Below are 24,503 nucleotides of genomic sequence, written 5' to 3'. Positions count from 1 at the left end.
TAAAATATAAAAATTACAGCGGATGTTTACGGAAACATAATTTATGGAAACAATGCAAAAGGAAATAACAGAGACACTCTCTTCCACCTAAGACTGCTGTTATTCTGGTTTCATACTGCTTTCTTCACATCTTGCCCCACCTGTTGTTTTATTTCTGTAAACACTGTGTAAAATCTTTCACCTTGTCTACACAGGTGCCTAAATTTAAGTCTGTTAAACAATTTCATGCACTCCAAAAGGTTTCCAGACGTTCCAAACAAGAGTAAATATCTCAGTGGTAAGAGTCTCCAAGTGCTAGCAAGCACAAAGTTATCACCCTTGCCTCTGGAAGTCCTTAACTTGAAGCACTGTTACAGTTTTTTCTTGCACTCTTCTTTTAGTGCCCATACTGACCAGCTTTGGGAACCGGACACCAAACTTCATGGATATCCAGTAAAACCAGTCTTGTTTTATTGGAGATGATAGATAAGACGGTTTCAATGTCTATTAATCTTGGGAGGAAGGGAAATACTGCAAAACAGGTGGAAACGAGTAACCTATGAACTGCAACATCCAGAGAAGTTCCATGTGTTTCAAAAGCAGAGCCTCCAGTATGGATTTACTGATGGGAACTAATTCCCTATGTGTGGAGGATCAAACTCATGACATTCCTCCTTCAGTTCCACTGGGTTTATTCTAGACTTTCTCAGTCCTCATGCCCCCAGCTTCTGAAATTTAGGTATCTCCACTGGTTTCCATGTGACTCTTTGGCTTTCAGTGATGTTTCTTGCAAGCTTTTTCTTCTGGCAGGTCAAGAAAGCTTCACTCTCAGACTGTCTACAGCTTTTGCTGACAGCCAGAAAGCTAAATTTCTTTGAGTTATAGAATGAGCAGCACATATTTGCTTAGGAAGGACCAATCTTGGTATTAGTGTGATTCAAAGTTGCAATAAACATCTTGGACTCTGAATGCAAGAACCAAAGCCTCCCTTCAGTACTGGTTAAATTCCCATGGGTTCATTCTTAATGGAGACCATGCTTATAAAGACTGACAGAACATTTCTCAGAGCTATGAATGTAAAATTCTGCTCCCGTATCCCGAGGGTGCTATTTTACATAAATATGCATGTGTATTTGCATATATGTTCCCCTTTTTGCAGAGATAGGTGGGTCACACTGCAAATATTGCACAATGATAATAGTGCTGACATATAAGCCCACTTGAACTCTTGGCAAGCACTAGAGTTATACAAAAAAAATTATGTGAAACTATTTCATAAGCATTTACCCAGCTGATAAATATATATTTATGCATATGTATATTTTCCCATGAAATACAGATAATAAACAATATAAGAGGGCATTCAAGGATGTCGCAAGACAGCTGCACCTGGGAATACCAAAATATAGTAGCAACTATAAACTGAGGATGCTCCAAGGGATGATAATTTGTGACCCTGAGCCAGTGCACACTGGGACAGATGAAAACAACTTGTTCCAAAGCTGCTATTGGGGATCTGACATGTTTATCTATTTGGCCCACATGGGGCTGTGTCTTCTAGCACTGACAGCTCCTGCAGGTTGGCAGCTTTTCAAAAGCTTGTCAGCCCTTGATAGCATTCCTATTCCTGCAGAGTTGGGCGGGTCTCACTGTGGATTACACCGTGATAATAGCGCTGACATGTAACCCCGCGTGCACTGTTAGCCAGCAGACCCACAGGAAGGGGCACTGTTGCTTTGCAGCTATTTTGTGTTTACCCAGCTGACAGCATTTTGTGTTTAGTATTTATTTAGTTTAGGGAGTAAAATAACAAAGGCTTTAAGCAAACTCACAGGAAAATGCTATGTACTGAAGTAATGTTTCCAGCAGGATCCCAGAGCTTAGGGTTCCTATAGAATTTCTTGTCCAGCTTTCCAGCCTCTCATGCTATTAAATGTCTGTTTTACACTGCACTTCCACTGGTTATGGTATAGAGGTCTTCAGTAGGTCTGCTTTGTTTTGCTGAACATCTTTATTTTACTCATAGGAAGGAACCACAAATCTTCCAGTTTACAAAAAGCTTGCAGCACTTGTCAGGCACATAAGGATGTTTCAAAAAAAGACTATGGTAGTTGATAATACCCCTCCTGCAATATGAGCTAAAGGCTTCTATACAGGACAACTTCACAGAAATTATATACCTGCTACAAAAAGATTATTCTCTGTTGTTAAAGTTCAGATATTTATTGACTACAATAATTTTAGCTTTCTGCATTTGTTTGTCATTCTGGAGGACTTTCTTATTACACTGTTGTACTTACTGTTGTTTTATAATTAGGTTTGCAAGCACTGGAAACTGGATATATTTTTTTCAAGCTTCCAGCTAAGGAAGTTTTCAACCTATTACACAATAAATTGAATAAAAACTACAATGATTTAAGAAATTGGGACTCCAGCAGAAATATTGATTTATTTCATCAGGAAAAATACACCAGGAAATAAAGCCGTAACTTAATATATGTAAGTCAAATTAACCAATTTATGTAAATAAATAGGTTGTAAAAAGGAAGCTATTAAATTATATATATCTATACATTAGAGAAGGGAGCAGGATACAATGCTTTGGATGCTTCTTTGAATAGTATTCCAGAAATGTCTTAATATAGAGCATTAGACTCTACAATATAATCTTACCAAGTAATTATATCCACATATGAGAATAAATTGTTGGGGGATCCTGACTTGGCTTTTGGAGGTATCAGTTGCTCCTAATAAAACAAATATCTGAAATTGAGAGCTTTATTAAAGCAAGCTGAATCTACCCAGCATAGAGTATTTTTAAAGTTCACATTCAGCTTTGTTTTAAAGAAAGAAAACCCCAAACTATGTATAATCTTGCATTCTAGTCTCAAAGCTGTTACACTTCTCTTGCCTCCTCAACTTGCTTTTAACCCTTCTTCCTCAAAGTCATTAATAAACACATCATTTATAGGCAGAAACTTAATATTCTAATCAATTACTACTCATTTTAGTGGCTGTGTGTAAGCAGATTATTTTTTCCAGACAACTCTTATTACTCCAGAGGAGTACAAAGGACACACTTCAGACCCTTGTAGTCCCAACATGTGTGGTTTCCTCACACTGGGAAAGCCTGGAAGCGAGCCGCCTGGCCCAGAGCCAACCCAAACCACGGTCAGTCTAAACACAGCACAGGCAAATGCTACTTTCTAACACTTTGCTGCTACTGGAGAGTATTCTTAAGCATTGAAACCTCAGCAGGGACTGAGATTTATACATGGCTTCTCACGCAACTTCCTTCATCTCATCCCTTCCCTCCACTAGCACAATTCCACCAGCCAAACACAGAGGAATCAAAGAGAAGCACTTGTGTGATATTGCCTTGTGTTACCTGAGCATTTATGCAAGAAGATAATTTTGTAAAGTTGGTAAATGCAAATCTTCAAAATTAGCCCATCAGCATGCTTTGCAGGGCTTCTCAGTCAATTTTACCTATTCAAATATGTTTTCCTTAGTTTTTTTTTTTTTTTTGTGAAAAGTTAAATATTACCTGAATGGTTAAACTAAGAAATATTTTAATGTGCACACAATCATTCCTTTAGTCCAGATATGCAAGTGGTTAGGAATTTTATTCCCTGCTTTCAGGTTACCACAGGGCACACATTCTCTATTCAGCTTACCAAATGCAAATTTTCTTTCCTGTACGAAGTGAGTCTTTGTGCTACAACATCTATACCAAATGGCACTGACTGATTTCAGATTAGTTCTCCTGGCTCCATCTGTGCCTCACTCTTCTTGGAAAGTACAACGTCCACAATGATCAGCGGTGGTTTGGCTGAAGGCAAAATGTCACCAGCTTGGATAGAGGGGCAGCACTCACAGGGTGCCACCACCTCCAGCAAGGTCTGGACTCATAAAGCCCCACTGAACATAATGGGAAGTGACAGCACTCAGCATCTCTCAGGAGGTAAACAGCATCCTACAGAAACAGAAATCTGCTTTTCACACAAACAGAATTTGTTTTCTACAGAAAGCCTACACCAGAAATCAATTTGTAGCTTGAAAATCTGCAATTATAATTAACAGTGTTGTTATTAATGTGATATCCTGAGGTGGTGGGTTTTAAGTCAACAACTGAGATGACAGAAGCAAGGTAAGTATTTGATAAAGCATCCCAGGGAAGAAACTTCCTGAAATACTCAGAATCTGAGTTTTAACAAAACTGGCATGTGCAGCATTGCAGAAGTCAAGATAAGAAATAAGATATCCAGCCTGGTACTATATCTCTTCTATACAACGACAGCAAGTGTTGTGCTCAAACATGTGAGCAAAATAGTCTCTTGTTCCACCTGTTCAGCCCGGCCTGCAGTCACATTAATTCAGGGTCAGTTACCCCTTCAGAGCTGACAGGAGAACACAGTAACTTAAAACCCCCTTCTGGTGCTTAAAGAAAATATCAAACACAGCTGAGAATTTACATTTTCTTCATATTTGGAAGAAGCAGGAAACCAGTTTTCATGTGTTCCTGTGCAAGCAACTGGTTTTTACTCATAGCAGTCAACTGCGCTTACAAAAGCTCCAGTTCAATGTGTCCACTAGAAATATTGAAGCCTAAATTGCCATCATATTATCTGGAGTTAACACATTGTCACAGGGAATGGGCAAGGGAGTACAGCAGATCCCAGTGGAAGCTTCTCCTATCACTTGTAATTTTAGGTATTAACACAAATATTAATATTAAAATTGCCACTTACATTTTGCTATAATTTAAACCATTCAAATTGCCTGCATTCTGTTCAATATAACAGTAAAGTAATCCCAGTGATGCCAGGAAGCAATGAAAGAGCTGTTTTCAGTTATTTTCTTTCAAATGCTTTTAGTCCTGTAGGGTAACCATGACCAGAGAAATTGAGAGGTGAACACTTTGAGCTGCATTTTTCCTGTTTGCTGACATTTTGATGCTATTTTCATGCACTGCAGGACTCTTCCAGGTAGCTGATCTCTTGCAGGGCACCAGTTGCACAGATCATATAGCATAAGAAATTCAACTGAATGAAGATAATCTGTATAACTGTGGGAGGTGAGATTATCAATTCCTTGTAAACTGCAGTGCACAATGAATCTGCATTTACCACAAATAAATAAATAAATAAATAAATAAATAAAAAGATTTAACAAAATTTAACTTAGGAGATAAACTGCAGAAAATACACTGACCTTTTTCACATTTTTGTTTAAATCAACCAAGTTGAGCTGGAAGATGTGGTCTTTAGCCCCAATTAGCAGCCGGCCCCTCTCCTCATCTAGCAGCAGGGTTCGAAAATCAAGCCCCTCTGTAGATCCCAGGAATGGGATGCAGCTGTTTGAAAGCAGCAAGTCTGTGGGTAAAATGAAGAAAACCTTTATAATCAAAATGTTTATATATGACTCATCGGTATCTTTTATAAATATATGCAACCAGCACAGAGTATACCAGTGAGATAACTGCAGTCTTTCCAGTCGTAATACAATTCCTGTTAATTTTGGATTGCTTTGTTTTGGTTTTTTTTTTCACTTCCAAATCGGGAAATATTTACTTTCACAAAATATTTTTCTGTATAGAATTTTCTTAATGCATTATCTCTATGGCATAAAGGAATCAGAAATTCAACAAAAATTAGAAACAGAAAAAGACAAATCTTTGCAAAATGTGTGTTATCTCTTTCCTTCATTCTAAGAAAACTAATGTATGTTTATATCATAATATTCAGGGATACACATGATCAAGGATTAATATCTCACCATATTTGGCCCTTCAGATATGAAGGTGCAAAGAAGGTTAATGCTAGCCAAGAATAGTTACAAGCAGGAAACAGTGGTTAGAAGTGACAGATATCAGAGACCCATAGAATGCTTTGAGTTGGAAGGGACATTTGAAGATCATTCAGTTCAACCCCCTCACTATGAGGAGGAGCATCTCTCACTAAATCAGGTCACTCAAAGCCCCATCTGACATGGCCTTGAACAATTCCAGGGATGGAGCATCCACAACTTCTCTGGGCAACCTGTGCCAGTGTCTCACCACCTCATCATAAAAAATGCTTCCTTATGTCCAATTTCAATCCACTCTCTTTCAATTTAAAACTACTACCTCTTGTTTTCTCTCTACAGGTTTCGGTAAAAAGTCTTCCTTCATCCTTTTATAAGACCCCTTTATATATTGAAAGGTCACAATAAGGTCTCTTCAGAGCCTTCTCTTCTCTAGGCTGATGAGCCCCAACTCTCTCAGCCTGTCATCACAGGTAAGGTGTTAAAGCCCTCTGATCATCTTCATGGCCCTCCTCCAGACTCATTCCAACAAGTCCATGTCTTTCTTGAACTGAGAACCCCAAAACTGAGTGTAGTACTGCAATTGGGGTCTCACCAGAGCAGATTAGAAAGGCAGAATACCCTCCCTCAACCTGCTGTCCATGTTTCTTGTGGTACAGCCCAGGATACAGTTGGCTTTCTGGGCTGTGAGCACACATTGCTGGCTCATATCCAGTTTTTCATCTACCAGTATGCCCAAGTCCTTGTCTACAGGACTGCACTCAGTCTATTCATCACTCAATCTATTCATCTCCCAGTCTGTGTTGATATTTAGGATTGCCACAAACTAGGTACAGGATCTTGCACTTGGTCTTGTTGAACTTCACATGGTCCACATGGGCCTCCTCCTCCAGGGAATCAAGGGATCTTCAAAGATCATTATTTCAATTAAATGAAGATGGTATATTAAAGGGAACGTCCAGGAGTAACATCTTTAAGATCCCTATTAAAAACACACTTTGACACTTAAGTTTTACTGTGAATTAATAGTGGCTTCAAATCTCTTCCAAAAGGTAATTAAGAAAAAACATGTTACTCTATGAAACTAATGAAAGAATTTTACTTCTGTAAAAAAGCTAAAAGGTTGCAAAGTAAAAAGTCTGTACCATTTTGCTTAATGAATACTGTGGTAATTCTAGATGAGGACAGAACATACAGAAAAGAGCACAAGGAGAGTTAAGTCTTGTTGAGGAGTCACTAATTTGAGGGAAAAAAGTAAACATGTGAATCAGTTCTTCCACAAGAAAACTCTCCAAGATAAATGATTCAGAAAACTTCAAACAGAAAGGCAAATGCTATATTTAACTGAACATAAAATTAAGGGTATTTCCACCTTCCTGGCACTGGATGGACAATGTAGTCTTCCTGCTAGAGGAGCCAGACTTATGGCACAAGTTATTTACACTTCCTGATCATGGCAACAATTAGGGCAAGTGTTTTGCAGAAAATCTCCTGAATGAAATGAAGGGAAAAAACAAACAAACAAACACACAAATATTTTTCTCCAAGGTCTCTCACAAACCATGTGACAAGCAAAGCAAAGATTAAGTTCTGTTGCTGGCTAATAAACAGCATTGTGGGAGGAAAAATATTTTATCATTATTAATCTGACTACCTGGCATATAATTATGACAATTATTTTTTGGCTCAGTTACTTCTACTTAAGTTCGTGTGGTTTTGTCTGGCTCACTGCAGAATGTTGTCACAATAAAATCTGAAAACAAATTGCAGCTCTATCACAGCTCCTATTCCCTTAGGTGAGATTTATTTGGCAGTACTTTGGAAAAACATCTTACTTCATATTGAAAAATTAAATCTAGTGTTAAGCACTACACTACTTTACACCAGTAATGATCTTTCTCACATATCTTTTCTGAAGACAAAGATGTCAGGGTTTATTTTCTAAATTAGTAACGCTTTAAAAGATCTGGTTATTAATTGACAGTGAGATCACTTAGGAGCAACTTATGGTTACCATGGTACTATAAAAACCTCAGTTCCCTCCAAACTGCTTCTTACACTAGAGCTGGTTGACGAACAGCCTGGCTGAAGAATGACCAAGCCAGTGTAATAAAGAAATACAATTTTTTTGAGAAGGAAAAAGAAACACATCTTTTGAAGCTTAGCTCACTCCACTAGTGTGCTTTTACCCAATAAGACATAAAGATGTACTGCTCCTGACATTTGTTGTTACTGGGTTCTTTTGCTTCTGACACATCTTGTAACTAGGTTTTCTCTTACAGAGCAGCCAGTTTGAGAGAAACTCGCTATTAATATTTTGTGTGTGATGTAGATGTGTCTTCATTAGATGTCATCCCTGGTACAAACTTCCTCCCTTGTTTTTTTTCTGACTGGAGATTGTCAATACTAAATATGATAGAGTTGTTTATTGGTAAGAGATTCTCTGATGCTGATCACAGCACAGTAGGAGGTTTTAGCTCCCTTGGGCTATTAAAATTCTTAAATACCGTTTATCAGCTGAGCATTGCTGGAGCACATAATTTCTGTGTAATCACCTTTCTTTTCTCCACCCATGATGGAAGAGCTGGCTGCATTTCTAGGTTATCTGATCCACTTCATATAATAATAAATGTCTTAGAAATCCCTATTTCACAACTGTGTCCCAATCAGTAGACAGGATGGAGGGAAGTAGAGGAATACAGGATCACAATATCAACTGATTAATCATTCACAGGCATTCATATGAATAAACAGGAGAGATTCATGAATTTCACAGGCTACTGTGTTTCAGCAATCCATATCACTGTGTTACTTCTAAATCTCTTGTGATGACAAGCTTCCAGTCATACCATAGTGCTTGCCTGTGGGACATGAGTAAATAAGATGCAGAATATGAGGGAAAATTCCTTTGCATCTCCAGCCATGGGAATTTGATCTGAGGAAGGATAAATGATATGTTTGTGCAAATGCTCTAAAGCACTTTCACTGCTTAGAGTCATGCAAAGCATGGGACTTTGTAAGGGTGTCACTTGCCAAAACATAGACTTGATCCTCCACATACTTGAAAGATGATGACTGAGACTGCTCTCCACTTCCCATTTCATTCTTATTCGGAAGGAATGATCTCTGAAGTGACCATCCCAAGTGGAAATTTGTCATCTCTTGCTTAATACTTACAGAATTTCTCAGTAAAAAAACCACCTGGAACAGTCACAACGGTGAGAGAAAAAGCTGCCTCATAACTGAAATGCCCAAGTGGGAATGAGCCCTGCCTGCTGCCTTGTGCAGTCATTTGTTTCACTGCATCATTAGGAAAATATCTGTAAAATATTCCAGATTGAAATGACAGTAATGCACTCTGCTTTCTTACTGACACAAATGACAACACAAGCTGCAAAGTGATGAAGAATCATGTTTGGCCAGTTATTTACTGACTATTGAAAACAGCTTGGAAATAAGACTCTAAGCATGGTCACTGATAAGATCAAAGCTGAAACATGACCCAATAAAATTTGTCAAGGAAACATTAACAGAGAATTGATTAAATTACAGGTAAATTAATCATTGTTCTCACTCCATGAAACACCACAATCCAACCTTGTGTACTGAAATTTTCCTTCACAGCAAGATATATTTACTATCACCAAGGATGTTACACTGGAAAATTTTACTGTGAAAAGAACATTTCCCAATGATTTTCAAGCTTAAAGCAAGCTGTTGATTTGCATCACTACATCTCTGTAGCCTGGCTGACATAGAATTAGGATTCTCACAAGGTACAGAAACAAAGCTAGTTACAGGCATGGTCTTTCATGAGTTCGTGTTCAACACTTGTTTATAGTACGCATTTGTTGTTTCACTGAAAATTAAATACTTTTTTCCAGTCTGGTGATTAAATTAGTATCAAGCTAACTCCCTTTCTGGGTTAATATTTCGCTGCTGAGTGGTAGAAGCTGAAATAGTGACTAGGTTCTATTCATTCAGCACAGTATTTCAGTGGACTTGGCTCACAACAGCAGGACTATTGCTCACTTAAGTAATGTCCAGCAACAGAGCCACAACATAAAGGCTTCTAAAGAAAAAATGTTATTCTGTTCTGTTAATATGTATTTACATTTATAAAGCATATTTAAACTTCTTAGCCTCAAGTCACATATGCGATGACCATGTTGTCATGCCTCAACTCCAGCATGGTGTAAGCATGAAGTAACCTGTAACCACTTGGTTGAGACTCAGAATTGCCTTTGTGGCCAGTCATAGATTTTTTATGAGAAACCATGCCCAAATTATCAGAAATGGAACACTTCAACCTCTTTCAAAACAGCTACATCTAATGACACTTTTGAATGACTCTGAATTTAAAGGCTGCATAATTTTTATATACAGTAAAGAACAAATGTCACATCACTTTCCTCTAGGTAGGAGCAAGTCCTTTCACTGCTGGAGAATACCCATGAAGACTTACATGGATATTGTAGAAATTCTGGACCATATTTCTGGGATAAACAAATGTCAATATAGCATGAATACAGCCATTTAGAGAATTCCTAAAGTATTCTGAGTTTAAAAGATCCAACTGACCCCAGACATATTTGTTCAGAACAAATTCCCATCATTATATTACCCTTGCCTTCAAAATAAGAGCAACCTTTCATTTCAGACTTCTGTTTCCTTCAGAATGATACACAAATGGTTAGAGTATTTGCAAGCACCTACCTACACCTGCACTTTTCAACCAACTGCATCTGCAGAAGGAATTCTGAAATTGAGTGTTCTCTAGAGATAAACACGTCACCTTGAGGCAAGACAGAGAATTTTGCTACACCTTATGGCCCATATATTGTGGACAGATAAAACAGCAACAGGCTGTCCTGCTACTTCTGCTCATCCTCTCTGGTAGCAGCTGTACAAAACATGACACAGTTTTAAATTCTCATTCCGTTTGGGCTTTGTTGATGAAGGAAGTAAGAAGTATGATAAATTGACTTTGTTTCACACTTAAAGCAAATGAGAATTTTGTTGTGGATTTCAGTGTCCAGGATTTAAACCTCTAAGGAGTTTTCTGAAGTAAATCCAAGGTACAGTTGGCTACAGAAACTCAGATCTGACTAACAGCTCTTCTGACACTACTGATAGGTGCTGACAGTTCTCTTCGTAGGATTCATTTTACTCAAACCTGCTTTCTCAGTCTGTACATCTGACACCAGGACTTGCTCCATTCAACCTACAGCTGTTATAGATGAAAGATGTTTTTAAATCAGTCAGATATCTTAACAATACTTTTGTTAAGATACTTTAACATTTTTCTCACTGTGTTCAAATGTATGTCAGCTTCCTAATGAGGGTAATGTTCATAACAAAGTAGACAAGATTCTCATACAAAAAAGCGGGAGACCTTGAACTGTAGTGGCATGAACAACTCTGGTGTAATACCAAGGTCAAATTGCATGGGCCTGAAAAACACAATAATATTGATACTGACAGGCTGAGGAGAGACACAGGGCACTGTGAGGTATTCCTGAAGAAGATGAATTGACAATGAAGAGTTAATACCAAACAGATGTATTTGCTCAGTTACTTCATTAGTGCCTCCATTTTCAAGACTTAAGAGAACAGTTCAGTGACAGAAAAAATCCAGATTTGTAGTCTATCATTGCTGTTATTGAATGTTATTTGTGATTTCCACACCAGCGTCTTTGTATATTACACACCAGTTATAACCAGCACCTGAGTAACACAATTTTCATGGAAACACTGAATAGCTGTACATTCCACCCTTCCCTTTCCTCTGCATGCTCCACAATGCACCTGCACTTGCATCAAAACTCAGAGCCAGACTGTCAGTTTAACCATCTGCAACAATTTTATCAGTGGAAAATCTAGCCCTGGGTGTATAACAAGAAACCATGGGGACCATGCTTCTCCCTGACTCCAGGTATTGCTACTGAGGCCACACAAACTGCATAGTCAGTCTGTAAAGCTAAATAAGACATAAAGTCCTAATGGCACATACTCTTGTGAAAGGGGCTGAGGAGAGCTGGAGACGGTGCACGAGCAAGGGTAGGTCTACCAGGGAGCAGATGAGGGGGGAAAGAATGGGTATGGGGAGAAGGGAGCATGTCTGGGGAGAAGGGAGCAGTTTCCCTCCTTCCAGAAGCAGCATGTTGTAATGTTGGCTCAGCTGCCACGAAACCACCGTCTGAGAGAGCCTGTAACATCTCTTAAGTGCTGATGCCCCTTCAACTCCCTTCACACTGTTCCCCTGAGAACAAGGTCATTTCCTCAGAACTGGCTTCGAAAAGCTCTTCTGGTTTCTTGACTCAACCAAGATGATGTATTCAGACAGACAAGCAGGCAGAGCAGAAACAGTAAAGGAGGTGAAACCAGGTCTGGGAAACAATAATCAGCTCACTAGTGTGACTTGCTACCTGGGGAACAAAGGCAGTATTTGGCTGGGCCAAAGGGACTGTGGAGGGAGCAGTGCCTGCACAGGAAAAGAGGCAAAGGCCAGGGACCTCTGCGAGCAAATTTACCTGTCAGTGCAACAGAGATTTCTGCTGTTGGCAGCAAACCTGCTTTAGGAGGTTCCTACTTGCTCTCCCCGCATATAACTGCTTGTTCCTGTCCCCACAGGGAGGTTCCCTCTCTGACGTCGGTCAGATAAGCTTTCTTTCCCATACTCTGAATGAGGAAGGGGAACTTTTGTAAGAAGAGAGTGGGAGGATTAATTCATCTTTTAGATGTTTCTACCATCATGACTTCTGGTTGAGTTAAAGCAAAATAAGTAGCCCTGCTCTGAAGTGCTACAGAAGTGCAGTACAGACATGTGAGTGCTGTAGGGAATCACCATTTAAGTCACTTAGTCATTATTTCAGATACCTGCATCAGATGGACATTCTCTAAGAAAATGTGGTTTAAATATAAAAAATAATTGTTTTCAGGAAATTTCAAAAGGCTTTGAGACTTTTCTCTTTTTATTATTTTTCTTTTTTTACACCTGTTTTACACACACACATATATATATTTCTATTATTGAAAAGCAAGCGAGCCAGCAAGTAGAACAAGGTAGCTAAATTGGCTAAAGCAAAGGTAGGTTTGCAAAACAGTTTTGCACTGGCAATAGTAAAGAACACCTCGAAGTAATGAAAATAAACCCAATTCCCATTCTAATACCTTGAACTAGACTGCATATTTACTATGGTAAACTAGATTTACTATGGCAAATATAATTAGGTTATATATTTTCCTACAGTAAAATGAATTAGAATTATCGGTTATGCTTTCTGATATTGACATGAATTAAGTTCTTATAAAGCCATTAAAAGAGCTCATTGAATATCAGTATTAATTCCCTAATAGGTTAGGTTTTTGTCTTGGAGATGTGCCAAGCAACCTCTATTAGATTCAGAGTCTCACCTGCAGATGTTCAGGTGGACCCAGTACATGCCCTGTAGACTTGGGTAACATTGTAACAGCAGTGTAGTTACTAAAAGCAACAGGACGACAGATCTCAGAGATGTGTGTCTGCACAAGGAAACCATGTGCTGCAGCATATTAGTTCCAAAGCAACAGGAAAGCAGGTTCAAAGCTCCAGCTCCTACGAAGTGCACACTCATCAGTAGATCTGGAATGGACCCTCAGAGGTTTCCTTCACAAGGCAGGCAGAAACCCCTCCCAACTTAATTTCAAATATAAAATTGGGTGACATGACCTGTGGATGCTCGTAGCATATAGTTATAAGCTTTTATTTCATATTGTAGTCAGGTCATTTTTTATTATTAATATTTATATCCATTACGTCATATAGGCTAAGGTTGTGTTACATATTTAATGAGATATATTTTTCAAGAAAACCCAGAGTGCATGGATGATGCAGAGAATTTGTAAAGTCACCCTAATCATGCCAGATAATTCAGTGTCTTCAGTAACCTCTCAGCTGTCAAACTCTATGGTTCAACATCAAACCATTTTGGGACAGCCAGGATTTGGATCACAAAGTAGAATCTCTATTTTCTCAAAAAAAGGTATCTCTGTCACTCCCATCCTTGTTGAAATGTCTCTGTTAAGCAGAGTTACACAATCCTTCTGACTCCTCCAACAGTGCACTGGCATGATAAAGGAAATTTTGTCTCTTTCTGCTATCTCTTTGTGTATTTTTGTCCAAAGGACTCTGAGTACAGAACAGTCCTCCCCTTAATCCCTCAGCCGCTCTGTGAGGAACTCAGATATAAGTGGAACAGCAGAAATTGGGAGGGAGGAAAGGGAAATAGGATGTGACTTGAGGAGGACCTGCGTGGAGACCACAGATGTCCACTGCTAGACAGACACTGACGTCAGGAGGATCTTGCCCTCAAATTAGTGCATAGAAAGAGAACAGGGTTGGGAATTTTGAAACTCATCTGAGTTGGATTTACTTAACAGATGTCGTTAGTAAACATGCAATTAAAAATAGATTTTTGAAAGAACCCTCTTCAGAGCTGATGCCACTGATCATGTATCTTCCCCACATTCTTCTAGGGGACCAGTTTTTTACACTGTCCCATCCTCCTTTTTACAAGAGACCAATCATTCTTTCTTTTTGCATTTTTTCTCTCATCTTTTGAGATTTAATAAACTCAAGATTCAGCAGAATAGTTTGGTATTTTGTGAACACAATTCTTTTTTTATCCAATTGAGGCTCTATTGTGATCATGAAAAAATGAAAACTGTTGTGAACTACAGGCTGTTTACACTGTTAAGAGGTTGATACGGGTCAATTCTCTAAGGTTATTCTTAGTTCAACTGCTATATAAACTGTTGATGTCACTGACTGGAGGCTGCTCTCCAGGACATTATATATATATGATAATTATATGACAGAAAATGCAACATATGGTTGGATCTGACCTTCAAGTTCACTAGTGTAAGAAAGAAAAAAAAATTCTGTAAGAAACTTGCTGTTTTTCCCATTACTAAATTGTTATAAATGCCTTCAAGTTTATACTTAGTCTACAGAACATACAAAAGTCTTTCCTCACAGGGACAGCAGTGCCCCATCCATCTTCAAGCTAGGGTACATTGTAAGTCTCAATGATCATTGCCTCCAGAAAGCATTTTTGAGACAAAACAGACAAAGTCTTTTGCATAACTAGACAATCATCCAAAACTGGGATCTTCACTCTCACATAAACATTTTGTTTCTCTGCAAAACAGTCTGAGACAGATTTTTCTGAGAAATAACAAATCATCAAAAATGAATCTAACAGCAAACAAGGGACTCAAGAAAAGCACCACTTCCTCACTCAGCCCACTTTGCTTGATCTTCATGAGCATTCAGATTTACAGCTGCTGATATTGCCACAAGAGCAGGCTTTTGTTGGGTTTAGTTTTTCTTCCTGTAGAGCAAGCACAGCTGCAAAATGCAAGCTCATTTCTAGGCTTATTTGTACACCACTAGTTCCAACCATTCATAGTTGTGCAACACCCCGTTGGGGTACTGGGGTTGCTGCAGTGTCACAGACAGTATAAGTGAGGCTCATGGAGCTGTACAATTGTAACTACGTTTTATATGTATAATGAAACGATGCATGACGTGGAAATAAGCCAGCTACACTGAAACAGAACAAACTAACAGCTCCAATGCAACAGTTATGCATCTCATCAGTTATAAAATAAAACAGGTTTAAAGCAAAAACTATACAGAGAACAGGATGCTTGACATTTTAAAGTAGCATGTTCAAAGGATCATTTTTAGAATATTAAGGAAATGTACTCATCCAATCAAGTCCTCAAAAGAATTCCTGCCACCAAAATGTTCTCCTCTGTTTGCTTTTTCACCATGTTGTAAGAATGGATCATTATTAGGGGAAAATTCTTAGAGGGAAGAAAATCCTATGTGCGAAACACTGCATGAAACTAAACAATCCTTGAACGAGGCTAATTTCCACATGGAACTGATGATTTAGCATTGTCATCCTTCAGCAGAAGAGAAAGAACTGCCTGTCTTTAGTTTACTTATTTAAGGTTAAAAAAGAGAGAAGGAGTGTAAATTTGATCCTGCTTCAATTTACTTCAGTGGCAAAGCTCTTGCCATGACTTTAGTGGGAGTGAGACTGCAGCTTAATTCATTCAATATGGAGAAGAACAAATCAGCTGAAAATAATGTTCTTGTTTATTAGATTTAAATTGCTACCATAGTTGTTTTTTAACAGTGTTAAGTAAGTCCTGTTTTAAAAGCCAAAGGTTGCCTTCAGTAGTACCTTTTCCTATGTACTGTGTCACAATGCAGGATCCTCTGGCCAACTCACCACTGCTCACAGCAAGCATGGCTCACTCTGGGACATGGCCACATTCCCACATGGGAATGATATATGTTTGTGGATGTCACTGTGACAATATCCAAATCTGGGCTGGGGTATCCCTTCCAGCCAAGAAACCAGTGTGCACACTTGGGTAATATAAATGCATTCGTTGAGAACACAACTACACTTACTAAGACATCCATGAAAAGCAGCAAAGTCAATCAGCAGGTTAAATTTGCTGTTAGGAATCTGCATTTCTACTGGGAAATTTTAAGATAGCCACAAATTGAAAGAAGCTGAATTTTATTTCTTTTTTTCCTAGAAGACAATCAGCCTTCTGGTCTGGCTATTCGCTGCCTCTCCCTATAAAGTAAAATGTAGAAACACACACACAAAATCTGTGTAAAAGTACCTGTCAATGAATTAACAAAGATTGTTACTCAAAAGATAGACATAAATAAGACTGTCTGTACTGTATGAATTAAACGCGTCCACATGTGTAAATTAGGGCACAGATCCTCCTGTTCTTTAGTAACAGAACCGATGTTCTCCTGTAAATGACATTAATGAATGAGACTGGTTTATGAAAACCTTCTGCATTTGCTGTAGAGGTCAGAATGAGGATGTTAAATGAGGTAGCAGACAATGAGGATGTGCTGCTTAGGGAAGCTGAATGTCACTTCTGTGCTTGGGGAGTTCTACAGTTTGCATGAAGGTCACAGGGTATCTCCAGCTACATTACAATTACTGATAAATACACACTGTTGCTCTGACACTGAACACAGCGCTATAGAAAGAGTATTAAAAAATGGAATTATACTCAAAAATCATCCCCTGATTTTCTAAAGATAGTAATCTTCTATCAGAAGACAATTTGTTACCTTCTCCTAATACTAAGCATAACATAAATATAATAAGAATATCTCATAATCTTGTAAAAGCATTTAAGAGATATAGATTAATTAAGGTCTATGTAGTGAGAACACCCTAGAAATATCACAAGTACAGTCATAATTTCTGAGATATCAATGACATGAAATACCTAAAAGCTAAAGACTAAGTGAAGAAGATAAAAAGAAATATTGAAGAATTATTCAATTAATGGAACAGGGAAAATGTGGGCTGAGGTATGTGATTAAAGATCATATAAAGAAAGGTGGAAAATACACGTACTACAAGGTATTTTAATTTAATTGCATGTAGTTTTAGTTTTATGTGTGCCTAATTTTTTTAAAATACATTTTTAGAACTGAGGCAAACAATAACTGAAATCTATCATATGACATTATATTAATTCCTTCATCTGTACCTTAACATTTTCAGCACAGTTTTCCACCCCTTAAGTTATTTCACAGAAGATAAAAACCCTACATCTGCCATTCAGAGAAGCTCTAAAATTTTAATTGCTGTCTGAATGCAAAGGAACTGTGACGCACTGTGGTTTATTGAAGCACTCCTGTGGTTATAGACACTTCTTTTAGCTACCCTACCATCTCCCTCTTCCTTGATCCACCACTGACTTTTTCTCTCTCTCTCTCTCTCTTCCCTCCTCTGTGTTCCTTTAATACTATTCCCTCTTTTTATTTATCTCTTTTTGTCCCCCACGCTTCTTCACCCTCAGCATTCATCACCTGGCATTCCCTTTCTTCTCTTTAGTGCTACAGGGCATGGGAAGAAGCAGTTTCCCAGCCCTCAGCTGAGGTGTGCTGGGCTGGGAGACACAGTAACTGCAGAGCAAAGTCCTACTTGCTTCCAGCTTTCCTGCCCCAGTGAATGCTCAGCTCTTCTGGGAAGATGGAGCTATGCCATCCCATAAACACATTTCACCTGGAAGGGGATGAACCCTTCTCTTCAAAGACACATGTGACCAGGTCTTTGAAGCTGCCTGATGTGGCCAGTCGCGGTCAGTTTTCCATAAAGAAGGAAAAGAGCCCTGTATGCTCTTCCTTATGATATTTCAAGTCTTAGTTCCAAAGAACAGAGATGTCAGGACTTGTCAGTGACGTTACTGTAACAATTTTATGAGAATTGGCAAGACAGTTCATTTCTCCTACATCTAATTCTCAGAAACCTTGGAATTATTCTGGCTGAAATACCTGGGGGGAGGAAGGTAGACTTAATTCCAACTATAATTAATGGTCAGGAGATCTAACATGCTGTTATCAACAACAAAAATAGGATTTAATTACAATAAGCCATACTGACAACATTTACAATATATAAATATTGTAATATGAAAAAACGGTAATAACTTTTTAGTTGTTCCCTGTAGAAAGAGAAAAATACACTCCCTCCCCCCCCAAAAAAGTAAAAGAAGGCACAATAAATTTTGATAATTCTCTTTCTTCTGGATTTTCTGTTCCATCACTGCTCTTCAAATTAAGATTTATGTGCAATTTTCTATCTGTATCTGTTGTTGATTTTTCCCCCCCTGCAGGGATATAGGTGAATAAGCTTGGACAGGAAACTGTATCCCTCAAGCCAAACTGAAAGGTTTATAAAGTTGCTAATAAAAGTTTGGGTCAGGGCCTAAATATCAATCATCCACTCATTGTCTTTTTAAACGAGCTCAGGCATTTTCCCAACCACTCCCAGCAGGTCTCTGCCACTATTTTAAACCAAGATTTCAGCCATTTCTTTTTTCCCCTGTGTTGACCTCAATAATTTTTCTTTCTCCCCCCATCCTTACCTGCCAAATGCATCCATCAGGATTTTGCCAAAGGCTGTCTGCTTTTGAAGCTGAGAGGAATTCACTAATCGTAAGTGTCAAATCCACAATAAATGCCATCGCCATATGGTATATGCTGCTTTGGGGAATTATCTCAAAAGGCCTGGCTGTGAGAAGGCTGGCTGTATGTTAGGAGGGGTTTATTGCTAACTTTCATAACTCATGTCATGTTCTTTCAGTTTCTGTATTCATTGGCCTCAGCGAGTGCAACTGTTTCCTGAATTTATAAAAATGTTGTCAAGATCCCTTGATCTCGCTTCCTCTGTCTCTCTCACAGAAACACATCCAAACACATCCATACACAGTGGAATAGCAAAAGCACAGTGGCATACAAATCTAGCAAAAGAGAAGCTTGTAAATAAATAGATGTCACTCTGCTTACTCAATAAATTCCTCAGTGTGTTAAACTCATGATAAACATATCATAAGCCCTGACAAAGGCTTTACAGCCTGTCCCATCACACCATCATGAGTGTAATTCTGCAATGCATAGGAAGACGTACGTTTGAAAAACAGAGCAGAAATAGCTCCCATAAGGGCAGGGTGCTGACATAGCTGAAACATAACTAACTGGGGAGCATTTGTTTGGGTTAAAGAAGACAATATCAGTGACATATCTCTGTGCCTGTGGTGTGCTGTGCCTTCTAAGCAACAAGAAATCTAACCTCTATAAAAACTTGTCCATTAATACATAAATACATCTGTTTAAACCCCTCGGCCTCTAACATTCTCAACAAAAAACACATACAAGACTAAGAAATTCCACAGATAAACATACTTTTGTGATGCAAAGAGGTAAGGAAAAAGAAAAATGCATATCACGAATACAAAAAAATTATTAGAAAAATAAATTACACTGTCCTTTGAAACACTTGGGGCAGCTCCCTCGACTTTCCCTGATGCTCGAGGAAGGTGTGAATGTTCTCCATGTCCCACCTCATCTCCACCAGCCACATGGGAATGTCTCCAATGGGCCTCAGGGTGTTTCAAGTAGCACTAGAAGCTTATGTTTAGGCAGTGACTCCCCTTTAATTTATGTATAGTATGCTAACAACTTCTTGGAATAAACAGAAATAATGGTTTAAAAAGACAGTTATATTTCAGAAACATGTGCCCCTACACATACACTAAAAAGAGAATTTAATACTGTCCCTGGGCAGAATTCATCCATCAAAAAGGCTTATATTATTTATTTCTGGGAACTGTAGGGACAGTGTTTTGCTTTCCTGATTAATAATACAAATGAACTGTTGGCAACATCACATCAAAACAAAAGTGGCAGAATCAGAAAAACTACTGAAAAGTTTACCTTTATAGGAAAGCTTCAGTCTCGGTATATTTTGTTTTGACGTTCCAATGACTGGAAGGAACAGCATCACTAAAGATAGCAGGCTGCAGGCATGTGGTGCTTGCAAAGCTCTCATTCTGCTGCCTTCTTCTGTACCTTCTTTTGCACTATGGTGAAATATCTTCCCACTTTTCAAACAATCCAAGTTTAATCTGGAAGAAAAAAAGAAAACATCTGTAGAACTCCATTTTTCTATAAACAATAATTCTGTGAGCAAGCCAGACCTATCTTTAAAGATTAACTGATTTAGTATCTTCGTTACAGAAGTATTTGTTCATCTAATATAAATAAAAATGTTGTAAATCTGTTTCTTTAATACTAAATTTGCACATTTTGACACTGGAAAAATATGTAAATTTTTCAAACACCAGTGTCTAGCATGGTTAAAGTTTAAGCACAAATTAAATTAATGCAGTACCCATAAAAAGAATATTTTCCGCTCAAAAGTGACCATGTAACTTATTAGTTCATACTGCTCCACTGGATATCTTAATGTTTTATAACTTTCTTAATCTCAGTACAACAGCTACTTTGTATTTATGCTGTGACTAGAATGAACCATAATATCTCAGATACCATGGGGGTACAAGTTGAGTTAATAGTGAATACATACTCATCATAAACTTTCATAAATAAACTAAGAAAATTGTATAGAGCAAGCAGTTGTGTTTTATTTTAATAGAGAAAAAAGTCAACATGGATGGCAGATTTAAAAGTGCTTTCAGTATAGTATTTCCAGTAGAATAACTGCCTCAACTCATTCACCAAAATGTCCTATAAACTTTAATGAGTGTTTCATGCAGAGGTCAATAGGCTGATATGGGACTTCATTAGCACAGCGTGCAACTTAGCCAGCTTTGCAACACTTTTCACTTAATAACAGTCATTCATATTCCATAAATCTTGAAGTGTTTTACAAATGAAAGCAATTATCACTGTCCTTATTTTCCCTATGCAAAAACGGAATCATAAAGCTGCAGTGAACCTATTTTCTCAAGGTCGCACAACCACTACAAATTTTTTAGTTGAAAAAAGCAACAGCAACCCTGGTGTCCTGTTTGTACCTAGTTATCAGGTGTCTCTTTTGCCCAATAACTCTAGTTTTGCACATGAAATCATTTGAAATGGCATCCTGAGTTCTGAACGCAGAACTTGATGGTTAATAAATCACAGAAATCAGAGTATGAAAATATTTGTGAGACCAGATCCTTCCCCCTGCAAGTGCATGATGCCAGAGGTCAAGGGAGATGGTTGGTGAAATGACAAATGTCAGTGTTTGAGTAATACCGTAAGGCAAGGAGTAAGGAAATGTTATGGTTAGTGGAGAGATTAATGGCCCATGACTTACCATGAAAATTCTTTTGTGAAAGGTACTGGAACTGCTTGATTAAAAGAGTAATCCTAATGCCCACATCAGCCAGCACTTGCATGGACATCAAAGGAAAGGTTTCTTGTAAGCCCATGAGAGGTGCAGGGGCTCGTGGCTCCTGAGCCTCTCCCCTGGTCTGACACTCAGCTCGCTGCAGTGCTGGTGTCAGAGCACCCAGAATCAACTTGGCACCTTGTGATGCAGACAGTCCATCCTTCCTGGCATGACAGGATGGAGAGGGAACCCCTTCAGTTTTCTCCACCACAGGAGATCTGTCTCAGATGAAGCTCAGTCTTTCTGAGCCTCCAGACCACCTGTCAATATCAAAAGACAAGGGGGTGTGCAGGAAGGGCGCGATGGGGAAAGAGACAGAGGGAAATAATTCATAAAACCCCCAAACCATCGTTCCTATTGCAGAACCTTGAGCCTCTTTCTTCTCAGTCCCTTCCTCAACACTCACATTCAGTGTCTGAATGTCACTACATCTTCATGAGATGACATGGAAAGAAAATAAAACAAACGTGAAATGCTTCTGCTTCATCCTTCCCTTCCCTTTATTACAGTATTGGATCCTAAGAGAAGATCCTTATTCCTTATATGCCAATACATCTATTTGAGGGTGGACCCTGAAGGACTACTGTTGATTAGACTATCTTGGGTTATATCACTCTAAAGAAATTTATTTAGAGGTAAGAAGGGGAAAAGAAGGGGAGGGAGAAGGGGGAAGATTATATAAAGAAGAGACACCAGCCCTGTTCCTCTCCAGTAGGACGATAGTGACAAACCATACTTCAAAAAAAAGCAATTAAGAAGGAGACAGTCTCACAGCAAATATGTTGAGAACTCATGGCCTCAGGGTCTGGGCCTCAGCCAACAGGGGTCTCACCAAAGGATTTGGGGCTCCTTTTCCTGAGGCAAAATACAGTGAAGGATCAGGACTAAATTTGGCACTTACAGAAAAAAACGAAACACCAGTTGCTGGAATGCACTGTCGTTTGCTGAACTTGGGCCTTCGGCCACACCCTACAACCTCATTTTTTCATGTAGGCTTCTTTTGCTAATGGGAACCTTCCTTTTTTCCCCTCCCTTCCCCTTTTATTTGAATAATGTCTGTGAAAAACCATTTGCTGTCACAAGGCGGTTAGTTTGTACTGCAGGCAGCTGCTCTGTGAGCTCAAGCCAACACTGTCCTGTCTTAAATTCACTGCAATCTGGCCAGATTGTCACATATATTTTTAGTTTATGATGATCCTCTAATACAATTTCAGCTTCTACAAAGAGTCTTTCCAACAGTCTAATGACTAGCTCAGGTTAATGAACTTCAGAGCAACTAACTTGCCATTAATCTTGGGGAAATATCCTTCCTCTGTAACACATGTAATGTTAATCAGTGTCCTATGCTTAAAAGACCCACAGTCACACTGCTCAGAAGTAAACAGACCCCTGAGCAGAAATAACATATAAAAACTAAAAGCAAATCTGACTCCCCCATTCTTTCCTCTTCTGAAAAGTAAGAAGAGTTCTGTCATGGAAGGAAAAATTATAGTTTCCTTTAGTTCTTCAATACTTTTGCTAAGCACCAGCATGTTCTAAAACTTCCTCATCACGAACAGTCCCAAAATAAATGAGGAAAAAGAGTCTGAAAAGAAAACTGCTGAGGCTAAAGCTGCTTTCCCACCTTGGCTTCAGCTAGGAAATATCTGCACTGTGTTAATTATCACCTGCAGGACCGACTGTGGAAGGAAGTTATGCACACACCTCGCTGAAATAGGGGCATTTCCAGTGGAATAAAAGAGCTTTTATTTGCCCCACGTAGGGGTGGGAGGCTAGAGGCTGAAGAGGGGCCAAGGAGCCCGGCTCCATCCTGCTTGGACCTCCCTGGGGGGCTCATAAATTTGTAATGGGCTGTAGGTTAAATTGCCAAAAGACAAAAAGCTGAACTGCTGGTGTCCTGCCATCCTGACACAGAGAGGCAGCTGGACCTGACTGGCACAGGCGTGATGTCACGTCCCCTAAACGAGGTGTCACCTCCCTGCAATTGGTCAGATTTAGTGAAGCCTATAAAACAGATTGCTCCGAAGCTACTGTCTGAAACAAGAAAACCTGGAGCCAATTTACTAAACATAATTTATTCCAGGTCCTTTGTGGCAATAAACAGAGCTCTTCAGCCCTCTCAGACACACAGACAGTGAGGAGCTCTGTGCTTATGGGAGGTTTTTCAGATCGTTCAGCTCAAACCTATCTAAATGCAAAATCTCTCATTCACAAATACTGTGTAGTTTCCGACTTCTCCTGGCGTCATGAAGTCCAGAGCTGAAAGGACTGTGTCCCAACTGCAAACATACTCTTTTTTAACAGTAATTCATGTAGCTCTCAGTTAATTCCATAACAAAAACCTTTATGGAATTGGAGGATAATTTAAAACCTGTTTCCAGCACTAGTTTTCCAAGGTCATTTTAAAATTCAGAATTTTGTATTCCAATAAAGAGATAGGGGTCAGTTTTATTGAATCTCATAGCAATGTTACAAACTGTGACAACTGAAAACTGAGAACAATCTTGAGTTGGCTCATGTTGATTAAAGATTACTGTTGATTATGGATTATTGAAAAGTATGTTCTCTCTTTCCTATCTCTTTATTAAGTACATATCCTTTACATATATGCATACAGATTTAAAGCATTTTCTTTAACTACAAATATTCAGATATACGTGTCCAGTGCATATACCTGTAGATGTCTCAACTTTGAATTATCATATATATGCCAAAAGAAAAATTACTATGGTTTTCCACTATGTGGTCCAAAACTGTACTATAATAATGAGTTGGATATTGAATACTCTTTGTTAATAAGAGAGAAAACTACAAGCATACGTAACTCAGATTAATAACTTATAAAGTCAAATAGACTAAAAATAAAATTACATCTTTAGACTTAACATTCTTAACTTATTTCTTGAATAACAGAGATGACATTCATCCAGAGCACAATGA

At 38.6% G+C, this 24,503-nt stretch overlaps 1 protein-coding gene across 4 annotated transcripts in view; it reads right to left on the bottom strand.

Moving 5' to 3' along the window:
- SEMA3D (semaphorin 3D) overlaps positions 1-24,503 on the bottom strand; it is a 139,279-nt gene that overhangs the window by 73,966 nt on the left and 40,810 nt on the right. For all 4 annotated transcript variants that reach the window (XM_032688655.1, XM_032688657.1, XM_032688656.1 and 1 more), the window contains exons 2-3: positions 20,102-20,292; positions 5,194-5,354 (exon numbers count right to left, since the gene is read on the bottom strand). In XM_032688655.1, coding sequence (XP_032544546.1) covers positions 5,194-5,354; positions 20,102-20,292 — 352 coding nt within the window. The remainder of the gene's footprint in view (positions 1-5,193; positions 5,355-20,101; positions 20,293-24,503) is intronic.

The sequence above is a fragment of the Chiroxiphia lanceolata genome, chromosome 5, assembly GCF_009829145.1.
Source record: "Chiroxiphia lanceolata isolate bChiLan1 chromosome 5, bChiLan1.pri, whole genome shotgun sequence".
NCBI lineage: Eukaryota > Metazoa > Chordata > Aves > Passeriformes > Pipridae > Chiroxiphia > Chiroxiphia lanceolata.
Note: the sequence above shows the minus strand (reverse complement) of the source record. Positions and strands in the feature narration are given on the sequence as shown.